A 16,105-nucleotide genomic window follows, 5' to 3' on the forward strand; every position below is an offset into this window, starting at 1 on the left:
TATTATTAATAATAGCCAAAGTTCTTGATTTGTGCTTTTACAACTTCAAGGCCTTGCTTTTTGGCCCTAGAGCTGCTTTATGAGAAAGCAGCTTTTAGCTTTTTGGTCCAGCTCACTCTCCTCTTTTCAATGGTACCCTCGGCTCGCAGTCAACCATGTTTGACTTTTTGTTTTTTCTTGCTTTTTTTACCAAGAATGGTGCTTTTTCTTAATCAATCCTTATGGACCCTGTCCCCATGTCTTCTTCCACCTGTTTGGTATCCGGGCATGGATTTCATTATGTGAAATAGAGCTAGGAAGGCCAAATAGTTACGGCGGACAACTGCTTTTTAAGACGGAGGGGATGTCACCATTTGGTCCCTTCACCAGTCTTGTCCAATGTTTCACACACTGAGCAGAACTAAGAATATCAACTGGCCGCAACTCGGACGAAAACTTCACAATGTGAAATCTGCATGTCCGCTAAAACGGCTGAATTATATACCTAGATGAATCCAAGAACATGCCCAAATTCACCTTTTAGGAACGTGCATGTTATATACTCATGGTAGTCAACCCACAAGACTATATAACTATCAACTCCATTATGCATAGTATGGACTAGATTCTACGACATCCCCACTAACGTCATTAGTGTCCATTAGTGGGTGTAGAACTGTGTATCAAGATGTGCTCTCACACACACTCCACACAATAAGTCGGTGTTTTCACACCTCATTAATGAAGGCCTAGATATATTATTATTTTGGGCATGAAAAGGTGGACAGAAGGAGACGCCTAGATGAAACTTGGGTATCAAGCCAGGAAAAGAATAAACGTTGATATTTTTGGGCTAAAGCACCCTTGCTCTCTTGCAAGCCTTGCTTGGATCTGTCCCAACAATGCCCCATACACTTTCTTATATAGGCCTAGAAACCCCCTTGCTTTAAAGCAAGTTTTTTGCTTTTAAAAAGCACTTTGAAAAAGTAACTTGCTTTTAAAAAGTTCTTTGAAACAGTAACTTGCTTTTAAAAAGCAATCGAAAAGCAAATTTACTGACTTTTTATGCAAAAAGTCATCCTCCTAAAAATCTCTCAAACCTCATTCTGATAATACGACGGAAGGCTGAACAAGTATAGCATGTACACCAACACATGAGGTGTCACCATTTGGTCCCTTCACTAGTCTTGACCAGTGTTTCACACACTGAGCGGAACCAAGGTGTGGACAAGGAATTTTCCACAGAAGAAAGATAGAGATGACCACACAGCAAAAGCAACATGGGATTTTATTCATCAAAGTGACTTATAATATTTATAAGTCGGTGTTTTCACACATCATTAATGCAGGACTGAACATATTATTATTTTGGGCATGGAAAGGTAGACAGAAGGAGGCGCCCAGATGAAACTTGGGCATCTTGCCAAGAAAAGCATAAAAGTTGATATTTTTGGGCTAACACTTGGAGTCAAGCCAAGGAAAGCATAAAGTTAATATTTTTGTGCTAAAACCTGGAGTACAAGCTAAGGAAAGCATAAAGTTGATATTTTTGGGCAAGTTCACCTATTTCGGGCAAAAAGGGAACAGCAGTTCACGACTCTATTCAAGCAAACTTTGGGGCTGTTTTTGATCATGCGCATCACTCTGGAGCCTTCTCTCTCTCCCCTCTGCTTAGGCCGACTTGCTCCATACCTCCTACAAGGCTGGCCAACTTCTTCCAAACCTCCCACAGAGCTGGTCAACTTCTTCCAGAGCACCACATGGCTGGTCACTTTCTCCCAGAGCCTAACAAGGCTGATCGACTCCTTTTTGGGACTGTTCTTGGGAGGGAATCTGGGACAGTTTTGAGAGCTCTTCTAGGACTGCCTTATACTAAAGCATAATATGAATCCAACTAATAGTTGAGCGTTAGTGTACTTATATATATCCAAAAAGCTGGTCCACTTCCCAAGCCAGCTATCCAAGTAAAGCTCCTCACACTCTTCTCACCTGAAAAAGGCTCTAGATGAAACATGACTTGCAAAGGAGGAGGATTACTAGCTATAGCTTGGGAAGCCTCGGATTGTAGTCCAAGAGGAGATGTAGGAAGTTGAGGAGCAGGTGAAGGCTGTCCACAAGGTAGAGGAGGTTGCACATAGCCCATAGATTGGCTGAGAGTATTGAGAAAAAGCAGAGTTAAGACTAGGAACCACTAGAACCTGCTGTCCCACATGCGGAGGCAGTACCTGACCTGTCACAAGAGGTTGCACTTGAGTCGTTGGCGGTACATCCATGGCCTGAGTGGAACCCTCCCGCACTCCTGGAACAGGGGACAGAGGTTGTCCACCATGTGTATGCATAGCCATACTCGCATGCATATAATGTTCAGCCATGATAGCAACACGACTGGAGACTCCAGAAGATTAGCACCAACAAGAATATGCAGAAATCTACCGCACAGGGAATAAAAAGCAAAATAAGGGGGTGTAATAGAGGTCGCCTAGCTTACAGGGGGAAAAGCACGCTTTTCAAAAGGCGAGAGTGCTCACTAAGGTTGACCAGCAGCCAGACTTTTACACATAAGAGGCAGATTTGAGCAAGTTCAAGAGAAAGCAAGTTTCAACCTAAAAAGCATGCATCTATACATGCCCACAAAATTAGCTTTTTTTACCCTCCAATTTGGAATAAACACCAAGTATACATACGTTTTTTTTTAACACCCAAAATACCTCACATACTTGCTCTCTTTTTTTTTTGTATACTCTGTAGTGCACCCATGCTTCCAGCCATACTCAACCTTGCTGTCCACCCTATAGACAAACACGTGTGGGCCTCCTGCTGTACGGTGTTAGGAGAAATTGGCAAACCCCAAAACTCGCGTGTACAAGAGAGGCCAAGGCATGTGCATCTGCATCTGGCCTTGGTACACTCAATTGATCTTGCTAGGTGTGATTGTTGGAGTAGTAATAGGGTCTCTTGCTTGCAGACGACAAAGTGGTACAGATTGTCTACAAGTGTGCTTGCATGGTGTGTTGGAATATTGCATACTCTCATCATTGTACAAAATATAGCATATGCCTGTTGTGTCACGTGTGTGTCCTAGAGCTCAGGAGATGATGATATACTCGTCTCTCAGAACATTGCACTCACTATGAGATGGAGGTATCAATGGTACTCCCAATGGGTGGAGGTATTGCTTGTGTTGGGATGTGTAGCTTGTGCAAAAAAAGGAGGGCTTACGTATATTGGTGTTGGGTGGTCTTCCTTGATGTATACAACGGCACCTTATCAACCTTGATGACAATTGCTCTAGCACTAAAGCATTTTGGTGTTTGAGGCATAAACATTATGGTTTTATGTTTATTAACCTTAGAAGCTCAAAGGATGACCGGTCAGCTAGGCTGACGACCTAAGTTAGAGGTCTACGTGGCTGCCACCGGCATAATAGCATGGCGTAGCTGCCGTCAAGGATGAAATCAAAACAAGTGTGGGCTGGGAATGATCTTCTTGGTGTGGCAGCCAGCCGACTGCAGAGGGGTGGTGTGGACTGATCACGACAACAGATTTCAAGCCCTTCTTAGGCAAGTTGATGGCAGTACAGCATGGCAGCCAACGGCATCTGAGATCTCACTTTGACAAAATGATGGCGGACCAATCAAGTGATGGAGAGCAATGGCTGGTTAGCCACTTGGCAAAACATACTTAGCCTGTTCATTGTGATGGCAACCTTGAAGCACATTATAAAAAGGATCGTGGGGATCATGGAAAAAGACGGAGGCAGGGAATGGGGGGGGGGGGGGGGCTGAAGGGTGAGCTCGTGAGGAAGAACAAGAGAGGGGAAGAAAAGGCCAGGAGGCTACTCAGAGAGAGTGTGGAGGAGTCATTATGCCGCCACTACAAAGGCTGAAGACTGAGAGAGAAGGATGGCTCAAGAAGGAGGAGAGGGTCGACATGCTATTGCTGTGAGGAGTGGACAAGGAAGGGGAATTGGAGATGCTGCTAGTTTGAGAAGTGAAGCCATTGTGGGCGCTTGTGAGAAAAAGACTATTGCCATTGAAGACCTTAAGACCATTGAAGACTGGAAGTTATCGCTTGTCTAAAATCATGGTGCTGCTGTACCTAGTCCATGCTTTTCATTTCAAGTTCTAGGGTGTAGTTGTGATTGCGGAGAGTTGATGCTTTATGGCTCCTCTCATAGCCTCTGGAGCACTTGTTCTCATCTCTTTTGCTCAAACTGATTCTGAGCTCGTGGCGTGTTATGATAGGAGATAATTGATACAGAGCTTGTAAATGATGAGGACCTTGATTGAGATAACTGCTTGTACATGTTTATAAAGCAATCCTTGGTCATAAAGCACTTGTAAGCCTTGAAGACACATGGCTATTAGCTGTAAAAGAGGAGTTTAAGTTTCATACTCTATGTACTTGTTTGGTCCTTGTGTCCCCTCACATATCATTGTAATTCGGTGTATCTTGAGTGTTGAAGGATTCAGTGTAATAGTGTTCTTTGTGGCTGGGTTTTGGGTTGATGTAATGATTCATAGTGTACGGCTGGGTTTGCTATAGAGGCCCTGTTTTTGTTTTGCTCAACCACACAACGGCCAGATGTACTCAGGTGTGTGTGTGTAAAGCAAACAGTGCTGTACAGCAGTCAAACAGCATGCCCAACATGCTACAGTCCACAGCATCCACTTTCCATGTGTGCACCCTTCTCCAGTCAGGCTCCACACATACATCCACTTGGGTTTCCCCCCTTCACAGTCACCTGCTCGGTACAACGTAGTGCTGTTCACAGCCATGCATATGGAAAGAATCCACTAAAGCACCCTCCTCCCTCGCCACTATATTTAGGAGCCCCCCACTAGACTCCCGAGGTCATGGTGGTGAAGATGGACATGAGGGAGCAGGAGTGGGTCTAGTCGATGTGGGTCTACTAGATTGAGATGTAGGTTTATCACACCCGGCTCGTGATGGGCAGCCTTGGGATGTAATAACACACCAGCCTTGGGGTGTAATAACACACCACCCTTGGGCAGGCTTGACACCACTTGGGAGATTATCGTAAGCATCACAGCCTGGCAGATCTAGAAAGCTAGTTGCACAAAGGCGATTTGAGGGCATTCAGATTTATCACACCTAGTGCATATGCACTATTTGGAGACATATCATCCATACTCTTATGGCCACTTGGGCTAGTATACAGGGGCCGTCCAAATCAACACAAGCAAAGCACACTATCTTCATGAGAGGGTGGGATCACGGGATCTTTTTCTCATCGATTCCCACTACACTTTCTTGGCATCACCGGGCCCCTGACTGGCTGCGGCGGCTATCTTACACTCTTTTCCAACCAGCCTTTGGGCCAACATCCTCCCGTACTTATCGTTTGCACCACCCAGTAGGCTCTTTTTATCCGCCCATAGGCGATGCTGCCGAGGAAACACCACCTTGTGGGGTTTTGAGCCCAGGACCTCCTGATCCTAGACAAACATCCTTACCACTTGAGCTATCACCTCATTGTTGGCTATCTTACACTCTATGATCAGCCGTGATTTTGTATTTGTTCTTTTTTACGTAATATAAATCTCTTCTTTTGCAAAAAATAATAATTTGCCTTACAATAATTCTCACTTGAAGCACCAAATCTTCTTAAATAGAGAAACACTAGTGCACTCTCAATTTGGAGGGACTTAAGAGAACTTAACAAGTTGAAAACCTGTATAATTTGCCCAAGAACAAAACCTTAATGATGATTAGATTCACTTGAAGAAGTGCTCCTCTTGAATTGATTTTCGAACTGAATAATAATAGGTATTTACTTGTTGAAAAAAGTTTGATTCGATGGAATAACCACAAAGCTTGGTCAAAAGCTTAATAAGCATCTCCCAAATGTCTTCATTTGGCTAAGGTAAACTTTATTTTTTGTAACTAAAGAAGGAGTTTGACATGACGACCTATGTCAATGTGAGAATTTAATAAAATAGAAGCTCTCCTTTTTTATTTTAAAAAAATAGAAATCATAACCACGAGCCCATTAACATACAACTAATTTGCATGCACATAATCAAAGAAAGGAAGAATCAAAAAGAATCCTGGTATAAAAACAATTAAGAACATGTGCAATCTTTTACCTGATGTAAAACTGATGGAGTAACAGTGAAATCACTAGCATATCTGTCAAGCACCTTGTGTGTAAAAGGAACTAATATCCTTGAAAATCTGGGGACTGTCACATATCTGCAAAAAATATTAAACTAAATACTGTCAAGACTGCAAAATCAAAACCTACTCACCCTCTGCTAACCCAAATAGGGAGGAAGAGAAAGCCAAGAAGAGAATTGCACCATGTGTTAAAGGAAAATCACACCATGTGTTGAAGGAAAAATTAAGCTAATACCCTTTCATCATCCATGGATATAGACGCTAGAGGTTTCTTGGAGAACCTCTAGGATGAGTACAAAGTCAGGAGCTGTCAAATTGCTCTACAAAAGTCTTTTGGATGTAATGATAGTGTAAGCACTAAATCAAACAGAATATACCATCAACTGAAAAGAAAAGACTATAGCATAAGAAAGAATCACAATGGCATTAGGCCCAATGGCCAGCTCTCACACCCCTCCTTATCAGACTAACTTTCTAGATAGAACTACGATGAGCTGTTAACGGAGAAAACATTTTGTGACTCCTTTACTAGAATGCAAAAATCTACTGCAAGCCTTGATATGAAGGCAAATACCCTGCTTTCCACTCTATACTTGTCTAATTTCAGTATTAAGTCTTGATCATGCCTTATTAAATAGTTAAGCTAGCAATAGTCTTCACAACGGTATCAGAGCAAACAAGCTCCACCTGTGAAATGCCCACATATGGTGGACACCGGGATTTTGGGGTGGGGAGACCATTAGGCCAGGCTAGGCCATCCATCGTCCTCTTCCACACTGCTGGCGGCTCTCTTGGGCGGATCTTCCGCGTTTCTGATATTGTGGGACATAACACTACAAGTCCAGCTCCTGCATCGAAACAGGGTCTTCAAAAAATGAATCTAATGGTTCTTTGTCTGTGCATCAAAATCCCCTAGAGAAAGACACTCTCGCCCAATCTGGAATGCTCCATGATGTCCTCATATAGAGGCATGTATGGTGATTGCCAGCATGGTTGTCACGGTACAAAAATACGATACCGTACGATACGATACCATACGGGAATTTTTGGTACGATATGAAATTTTCGGATACCGTACGATAAAATACGGTTTTTATTTTTTACACTTACAACCTATGGAGCTTCAAGCTTGAATGTGAGGGAAGGTTGGGAGGGGAGGAGTCTACAGTGCTTGAGGAACCAGAACATGGATATGTGTCTCTCCCGGTTGGATCTCCCGATTGTCTCCAAAAAAGAACCTGGATGGGTAATGCAATACCAAAGGTCTCCCAGTGTAGCGTTTATGACGAAGGGACCGTCCTTGCACAAATACGAGGAGTGCATCTAGAGTGATAAGTTTAGGGACTCCTCTCTAGATCAAAATGGCCATGTCCAAATCTTCTCCCTCGTGCATAACTTGAGAATCTAATTGTCTAGCCTACCTATACCAGGGATCCCCAAGTGGACACGAAAGTTGCGAAGTATTGTGAGCATTTGGGATCTTCGTAAAGCAAGGTTTCTATATTTTTTTTAGCATTTGGAATTTTTTTTTTCAAGGAAAAAAAATTTTGGAAAAAAACAAAAAAAAACTCGTACCGTACGATATCGTACGGTATCGTACCGTACGAACCCATTCGTACCGGTACGAGAAACAACTATGATTGCCAGGTTGGGCATATGTAGGCATCTTTGATAGAAAATAGCAAGCTGCAATGTATACATAGTCACGGCCACATGTATCTCGCCTCCTCATCCTTCCTCACCACTCTAAGGATCCTACATAGGTGTGGCCGAAGTCGGACTAGTCCTCTATACCCTCGAATTCCTCCAGATGTTCTAGTATCCCCTCTAAATATTAATTTCCACTCATATTTAGCTATTTGTGGTAGCCCTATCTTAGGGCTTTGATGTGTCTCTGTATAGAAGATAACGTCTCTCCCAGCATGTCCCTGCAAAGCCTCCAAGATCGGACGTAATTGCAATTCCAAGTGGCCACCTTCAGCCTCCGATGGTCTCATAGACCCCGGCCATCATTGCAGGGCATCTTTCAGTCATGATCTGTTATGATGGCTTGACCATCACTATAGACAACCCATGTGCATGCCTCGTATCATGCCAACCTTCCTTTGCTCCACCTACAAAGGGGTGAGGGCATCCCCTATGTAACTCTTGATGCCTTTCAAGGCAACCCATCTTGCCAAAAAAAGCCTCACAAGCAAGAGCATCCGTTAATTTGAGCAAGACAGGCCTCTCCGTGGTCATGTCATTCCTTGTGCTCACCACACATCAATGAATGGTGTGCCATCACGCTCATCCCTTTACATAGTTGTTCATCGTATGCTTTGGGGAAAGCTCCTGCACGAAGGCCCAATCACTCTTATATTCAATGCACAAGATTGCCGGCGTTTTTTCTCTTCAAAAGTCGCCTACATGATGGCATTTTGGTCTATATTTGGGCGTTGTTTATGTGCCACTTCCACCATTGGAAGGTGATTGTTACATCCTTCTTAGCAACTTCTATTCGATTGAGAAGTTGCATCAATATCCTTTCTAAGGCCTGCCTTTTCAGTTTAAATGGGATTGTTGGCTTGTTCATCCTTTTGAAGATTTACATTGGCATCTTTGAGCTACTCTACCTCTAGGGTCAGGGATGCCTTTGCTGATATTTCCCCATCTTCCATTGCATTCACTACAATGGAAGCCTTAAGCTCGGTGAACTCCGTCAAGATGTTCCCTAGCGCCATTATCCAGGCAGCTCTACATGATGTTTGAGTTTCTTTCGCCTGTTTCTGAAGGTCCTTTTTGAGATCTACAATTTCCACTTCTTGCCAGGAAAATGTCCTTGATCGACATTAGGCTGTCCCACATCATTGGAGGAGCCAACAAGTGTTTTTTTTTTGCAAGAAAGAGACTTCTATTAAGTATGAAAGATTTATTTATTTTTTTGCATGAAAGAGACTTCTATTAAGTATGAAAGAATCAACACAAAATCATGGCTAGATGCTAGAAATCCCATGATACCAAAAGAGTCTAGTGCCAGTCAAAGAGAAGAAGATCCCATGATCCCACTCTATCATGAAGAAAGTGTTGCTTGCACTGATCTAGAAGGTCCGTGTACATGGACCCAAGGCCATAAGGGTATGAATAATCTCTCCCCAAATGGTACAAATGCATTGAGTGTCATAAATCTAGGTGCCCTCATGCAACAGATAAAGACAAGATTTAGGACCAGATTTTGGAGCTACAGTAGCTAAGCATGGGCAAGGAAGACACTGGAAAAGACTAGGAGGCTGTCGGTCAGCAATTAAAGAGGATTTTGTGTCGGCTGCAGCAAGTGGAGGGTGTTTGTCCACAGACCTGGACGCCAGCAGGTCGGCCAGTCCAGAAGTGCTTCAAGGACCTATAAATAGCAAAAGGCTGAGCTCATTGTAGGAATTCAGTCCCTTGTGGGCTGAGTTAGTAGACTAACATCTAGCCTTCTATATCTGCCAGACAATGATGCTAGCAATAATCTCCCAGGTGGTATCAAGTACCCAACGGACGATGTGACGTGTGACCCTTAAATGTGCAGCTCTACGCAATCCCTATATGGATCATAATGGCAGAGCCATGGTCCTCGCCCTCAAAGAGAACATGTGGTCCGGACTGATTGAGCCAAGCAATACAGCCCCAAGTATAGTACCTCTTCTCAATCTGCCTAAAAACTGAGCTATGGAGCTCCATATCAGCAACCCCAGAGACAATGATGTACAAGTCTCAGAGGCTATCGAGCATCTAGGGCAAGCTAGGATCCACACCAAAGATAGCAAAACACTGTTAATATGGAGACCACCATGTAGCAATAACTAGAAAAAACGCCATACCTGGCTCCTCCTCTAAGAGTGCCGAAGCCCATGATGCCAAAACCTCTTCTGAATCAATGGAGTAGTCCCAAAGCTTTCCTAGTGTGGCCTAAGGGTAGGAATCCTCTGACTCTATCCAAGTAGTAGTAGTCCAGCATTCCTCACAGTGTAATTGAAGAAACAACAATTGTTATAGGTTCTCCAAAACATGATTTTCCAACCCCTATATCAGCTCTTTTAGCTTACCATACTGTCCAACCTATTATTGCGTGTGAGGAAAGACCACACTCGATTGGGTCCCAACTTCCCACTTAAGGGCTGTGGTGTAATTACTTGTATTGCAAGATTCGAGTACAATGGGTAATCTGAGTGAACAAACCTCTTGTGGACTTGTGCATTAATTGTCTTTCAATGTGACAAACAGAAAAAACTTGATCACTGAATGTGCGTGAAGGTAGAGCTTCAAATGTTTGGATGCCTTTCTCCTGCAAGGACAAACAACGGAGCTTGCTCTCTGCCTGCAAGAGGCTGTTTGTCACCATTTGGACCACCCAAGTGGACTTTCCCCATTTTGTGCCAAGGTACGGGAGGCCACGGAGCTTCGTTGCACCCGTACTAAGGCCAGGATTCATGTCACCTACGGCGGCAGGCCAGGCCTCGTGTCGCACAGTGTGGCCAAGACGTAGAACTCAATGTCAATGATCCCAATTTAGGCTTCCCACTGAGCCAGTTTAGTGCTTGGGAATATCTGCTATTTATAGGTTCCAGGGACGGGAGATATATATTGCATAATGCATGTGCACACATCTCTACTTGCTTGAAATTGGTTTGTTTTCATGTGACTGCCTGCTATGATGTGTCCAGTTCACAGGCAAGGGATGCCCACCCGTCAACCGTGTATTCTGACATGGTTTGTGGCATGTGAACAGGTGGTAAGTATTCATTTAAACCCTTGTTTATTATTCTAAAGGTTTTATAATCTTTGCAATTCGCATTCACTAAAGTTGGGCACCGGCTCCACTGGCCAATGCCTAAGGCCCAAAGCCCATGAATAGCCAGCCCAAGCTTTCGCCCTTTTAGCCCTCACATGGCCCAATTTAATGAGGGGGCACCTTAAAGAGGTGGGCCCCACCTTCATTAGGGGGGGGGGGCTTGCCACGTGTCACAAGGGCATAGGACTCCTTCCACCAACCTTGCCAACCCTTGTGTATCCAGGAGACGCATCTCTCCCCCCTCCCTTTTTCTCCCGATGCAAGTCGACAGAGAAGCTCAAAATGCTGTCGTACCTACAGTCCGTACATGTACCCGACCTGCTGTACACAGCTGTACCCGACCTCCACCTGATGTCCGTACTGTTTACATGCTACGGACCTGTCGTAGCAGTTTGTACCTGCACTTTGCTGACGACATGTACATGCTGTGTACTTTCTGTGCCAGTCGTGTACCTGCAGTTCCTACATTGTGTACCTGCTATGTACTTGCTAAGTTTGCAACTGTACCTGTTGTACTACCTGCACCAGCTGTACCTACTGCATCTACACTTACTTAGTACCTGTTACTTACTCCTTCACTTGAGTACCTTGCTACAACTCCTGTGTACCTGTTTGAGTACCTGCATCGAGACCCTTGAGTGCCAGTTCTTTACTGAGTGCATGTTCGTGTACTTGAGTACCTGTTACTTACTCATTCACTTGAGTACCTGTTTAAGTGCCTGCTACAACTCCTGTGTACCTGTTTGAATACCTGCATCGACACCCGTGTACATGTTGAGTGCCTGTTCGTGTACTTGGTGCTGTATGAGTACCTCTTTGTATATCCATACCTCGAAGACTTGTACCAGTCTCTGTGAGTTGAGTGAACCAGGCTGTAGTACGAGAGCGCATGTTTGTACGTGGTCTTGAAACAAGAATTATGCGTTCACTCAGCTCCATGTGTAAGGCTGGTGGTCAGGACACTTTTTTGACGACAGTCTATACCGACACACACTTGTTTGGGTAATATGCATTGCATGGAATGTCTAGCTGCAAATCCCTTGGAACTTTGTACACAGATAACTGTTTGGGTAATATGCATTGCATGGAATGTCTAGCTACAAATCCCTTGGAACTTTGTACACAGATAACTGAAAGTGCACAACACTTTCAGTTATACCGACACACACTTGTTTGGGTAATATGCACTCATTATTTGCATTGCATGGAATATCTAGCTGGAAATCCCTTGGAACTTTGTACACAGATAACTGAAAGTGCACAACACTAGACAAGATAACATCGCAAAGATAGAGACTGCACAATACACCAATGGGGGTCAACCCGTTCGCGGCCTCACTGGTGGTGTATTGTGCAGTCTCTATCTTTCCAATGTTATCTTGTCTAGTGTTGTGCACTTTCAGTTATCTGTTGCATTGTTGCTAGTCATATTTAAGTGTTGACGAGCTTGTTGTTTATAAGACGGTGCCTAGGAACATTCACACCTAACCAGTGTTATTACACTGCTGGACTTCTCCCAGCACTTGTATTCGCATGAATGTGAGATAGGAGAGGAAGAGGCCAAACACTCCTTTTATAGGAGAATGAGGACCCCATGGAGCTGATCAAGCATGGACACGTCCTTTAAAGACAAAAGTTAGATTCCAAAAGATGCCAAATCTCATAAAAAAGGGTTTCGTACTTTTGCAGAAAAGTTAGAAGCAATTCCAGAGAGGTTGTCTCAAGATTAGAGATAGCTGAGATTAAACCCCGACGAAGAACCAATTCTTCCATTACAGCAACCACCACCTGCAAGAGCACAAATCAAAACATTCAAATAAGCACAATTGGTTTGTATGGTAGATAGCATGTAGTAACGAGGACAAGTTGATTCCATGTCGTCAACATATCAGCAATCAACAAAGGGCATATGATCTACAAGTAAGCATTTGTTACTGGTCAAAACAAATTCAAAGCAAGCAATAAGAGGCACAGTAGAAAATTATCAATTTCTGAAACCCCACCCCCAAAAAAAAGGCAAGCAAGAAGGGGAACACTAACCACCCCACCCCTTCCCCCCCCCAACCAACCCCAAAAAACCACACGCACACACGCACATGCAGACACACGATAAATCCAAGACATCATAACAAAATACTGACTGTTGGGTCAGACGTCTTGAGAGAGGAAACAAGAGCTTCTTTGTATTGAAATTTGCGGAAAAAAGTATCATGCTCAGCAAACCGAGGCCTTCTTTGCTGAGCTACGTAATAATCTTCCTCCTGTCAGCAACCAAAAAAGCTAGAAGTCAGTGTACAACCACAGGAACTTCAACAGCTCACAATATAGCTTTCAGTTATACTGCTGATCTCTGGTCATACCGTGGCTTTCTCTGTGCGACCTCGTAGAAAATACCGGTAGTTGTTGGGTCGCAAAACTTTCTCTAATTTTGATTCTTCTTGGAACGTGCCTGAAACACTTTTATTACCCTCTTCATCTGTTGTTACACTCTTTTTCTTTTGACGAATAAACAGTTGTCCAGCTGACGTCCCTACAACCATAGTTGTCATTGACCGGGAAAGGTCCATTGACATAATTGCAGAAGGGTACTTTGATGCATGAGTTACCTGCAAAATACAAAGCAATTTTTCACTCTAACAAACACTTTCAATAGCATATATACTTTGTCATCAAAACTTTCATCCATTGGGGACTTCCATGAATACCCACAAGTTGAAAGGTGATCAGCTCATTTGTTGTGAAAGGTGTTCAGCTCATTTGTGTGATACTCAAAGGTCAACTAAAGTGCTTGCACATATGTAATGTGACACACCTAAGGGTCTTCAGGGCACACTCCCCAAGCGATCAGCAGCCAGGCACAATGTAGGAGTCGGCCAGCAAGGCGCATGCATCTGGGTCAGTGCAAGTGCCACATGGCAGTCGGCTAGCAGAGGAGAAAGTATGCCAGCAAATACACAGTTGTGGGATTGTCCCTCAGTAGGCCGACAGCATGCAAACAGGCTGACCGGGGGGATTCCTACATGAGCATGCACATATATTCAGGCATTCCCATCTGGGCATTCCCAAGCACTGAAACGTTCAGAGAATTTCTGTGGAGTACAGGCTGGCCAAAGAAATCTAGGCAAGAGTATTGGGCTGAGAATTTGTGGTCGATATTTTCTGTACTTGGGAATTCAATTGTAACATTTTCTTATACTTAATGCAATACAGTAGATTTAGGGCTACTGTGTGTGCTGTGTTTGAGCAAATACACAGTTGTGGGATTGTCCCTCAGTAGGCCGACAGCATGCAAACAGGCTAACCAGCACAGAGGGATTACTATATAAGCATGCACCTATATTCAGGCATTCCCATCTGGACATTCCCAAGCGTTGAAAGCTACAGAGAATTTCTCTGGAAGAGCTGGCCAAGGAAATCTAGGCAAGAGTATTGAACAGAGACAAGCTTTTGAGGATGTAAACCAGATTCATTTCAAAACAATTGGTCAAAATTTCAAGCTCTACTAATGAAAAAAAAATTACTTTGCTTATAACCTGACTCTGGAAATCCTGTCAATCAAATTGGACGCAGAAAAACACTCATAAATTATTTATATCTTTGTCTTTGCTCGAATATGTACTACAGGCCGCCGGAAAAAGGAAAGCACCATAAACTTCCCCACCCACAAAGAAAAGGGTGATTCTTGAAGTGAAACCAGGAAAACCTTCCCACTCTGCTCCAAAGAAGTGGATTAAAAGCACAGAGAGATGAATTGTACAGAGTACTATGAAAAAATCATAACGTAACTTTAGAAACATGATCATACCTTGAAGTTATTGACATCAAACACCTTAACATGACCATCCAGAGACCCCGTTAAAAGCCGTGGCGAATCAGTAAGGTCAGTATGTCTTGATTTGATTGGCATGGTAAGACATAAGCATGTAACGGTTTTTTGATGGCTGCCAAGTGCATGCAAAAGCCTTCCACCTCCCAAAACATCCCAGATCTTCACAACATTACCACCTGTAGATATATTGAAGATCACCAAGCCTCTGGCTTTAGTTTCCTTGTGGTAAGCTATTCAAGAACATTGTATATTTTTATAAAGAGAAAGCATAATGTGATCCATCTCATACCAGCTGTAGCTATAAGCCCTCCAGATGAAAAAAACAGAACGTCTTCCAGCGGCTTGCCATGCTGATGTGCCACGACCCAAAACATATACCTGTAAGTATTTCTTCGTTACAATTATAAAATCATTTACTTTGTACCAGACCATCCCATCTTGACTAAATCAGCTACTGAGGTGTTCGATATTGGTGATAATATTAGTAAAAAGGTAATAAGAGATGGAAACCTGCAGCTTCATTACTGATTTTGATGTGCGTAGATCCCACAAATTTACTGTATGATCATATGAACCTGTAGCCCTGGCGGCATTTAGAAAAACAAGGCAAAATAACATAAGTCAAAGCTTGAGATAAGCATCGGATTGAATTTAGCTTCTGGTAGCAAAGTATCCATTGACATTTCTGCTGCTACAGAGCATTAGTTTTGGTGATCAAATATGTCCAAAGATGCACTGCAAACTACCAGAGGTCTGCACTTGACGGGTTTGCAGATCCACTTCGCACATAGTCAGTATGACCCTCCAGCTTCAATAACTCAGTCTGCAAAGCACGACATCTAGATTGGTGAAAGAGATTCAAACCTTTGCATTTTTGCCTAAACAGATAGGCAGGCCATCCATTACCTGTGTCGCAACATCCCACCATCGAACTGTCTTATCATCACTCCCTGAAAGCAAATGTAACTTGTCTGAAGGAGAATACCTAACCCAGTGAACAGCCCTGTCCCATCAACTAATGTTAATATTTCTGAAAAAGCTAGCATTGAGTAAGAGACTTTACAGGAAAACCACATAGAAGACTTATGTTTCTAAAGATATTCAAACCTTATGTGTCCACTCAAAATACAAATACGCTCCTTAGCAAATAAATTGTTGCGGGTAGGGAAACTAAAAGACATGACCTCTCGTTTGATTTCATATGTTGAAGGAATCCACATTAACTTTTGGTAGGGTAACTACAAGACGTGACCTCTCGTTTGATTTCATATGTTGAAGGAATCCACATTAACTTTTGGTATGAGACAAAAAACAACCATCGTCAACCATATACATATAAGGAA

At 43.2% G+C, this 16,105-nt stretch overlaps 1 protein-coding gene across 1 annotated transcript in view; it reads right to left on the bottom strand.

The window, feature by feature from the left end:
- The window catches only part of SWA1 (transducin family protein / WD-40 repeat family protein), a 56,987-nt gene that overhangs the window by 9,367 nt on the left and 31,515 nt on the right, over positions 1-16,105 (bottom strand). The window contains exons 5-13 of the mRNA XM_086807186.1: positions 15,669-15,765; positions 15,509-15,585; positions 15,273-15,345; positions 15,052-15,112; positions 14,739-14,938; positions 13,294-13,539; positions 13,075-13,194; positions 12,615-12,721; positions 6,090-6,195 (exon numbers count right to left, since the gene is read on the bottom strand). Of these exons, the coding sequence (XP_086663312.1) occupies positions 6,090-6,195; positions 12,615-12,721; positions 13,075-13,194; positions 13,294-13,539; positions 14,739-14,938; positions 15,052-15,112; positions 15,273-15,345; positions 15,509-15,585; positions 15,669-15,765 (1,087 nt within the window). The remainder of the gene's footprint in view (positions 1-6,089; positions 6,196-12,614; positions 12,722-13,074; positions 13,195-13,293; positions 13,540-14,738; positions 14,939-15,051; positions 15,113-15,272; positions 15,346-15,508; positions 15,586-15,668; positions 15,766-16,105) is intronic.

Source organism: Cibotium barometz, chromosome 13, assembly GCF_041138505.1.
Source record: "Cibotium barometz isolate CiBa-2024 chromosome 13, ASM4113850v1, whole genome shotgun sequence".
Lineage (NCBI taxonomy): Eukaryota > Viridiplantae > Streptophyta > Polypodiopsida > Cyatheales > Cibotiaceae > Cibotium > Cibotium barometz.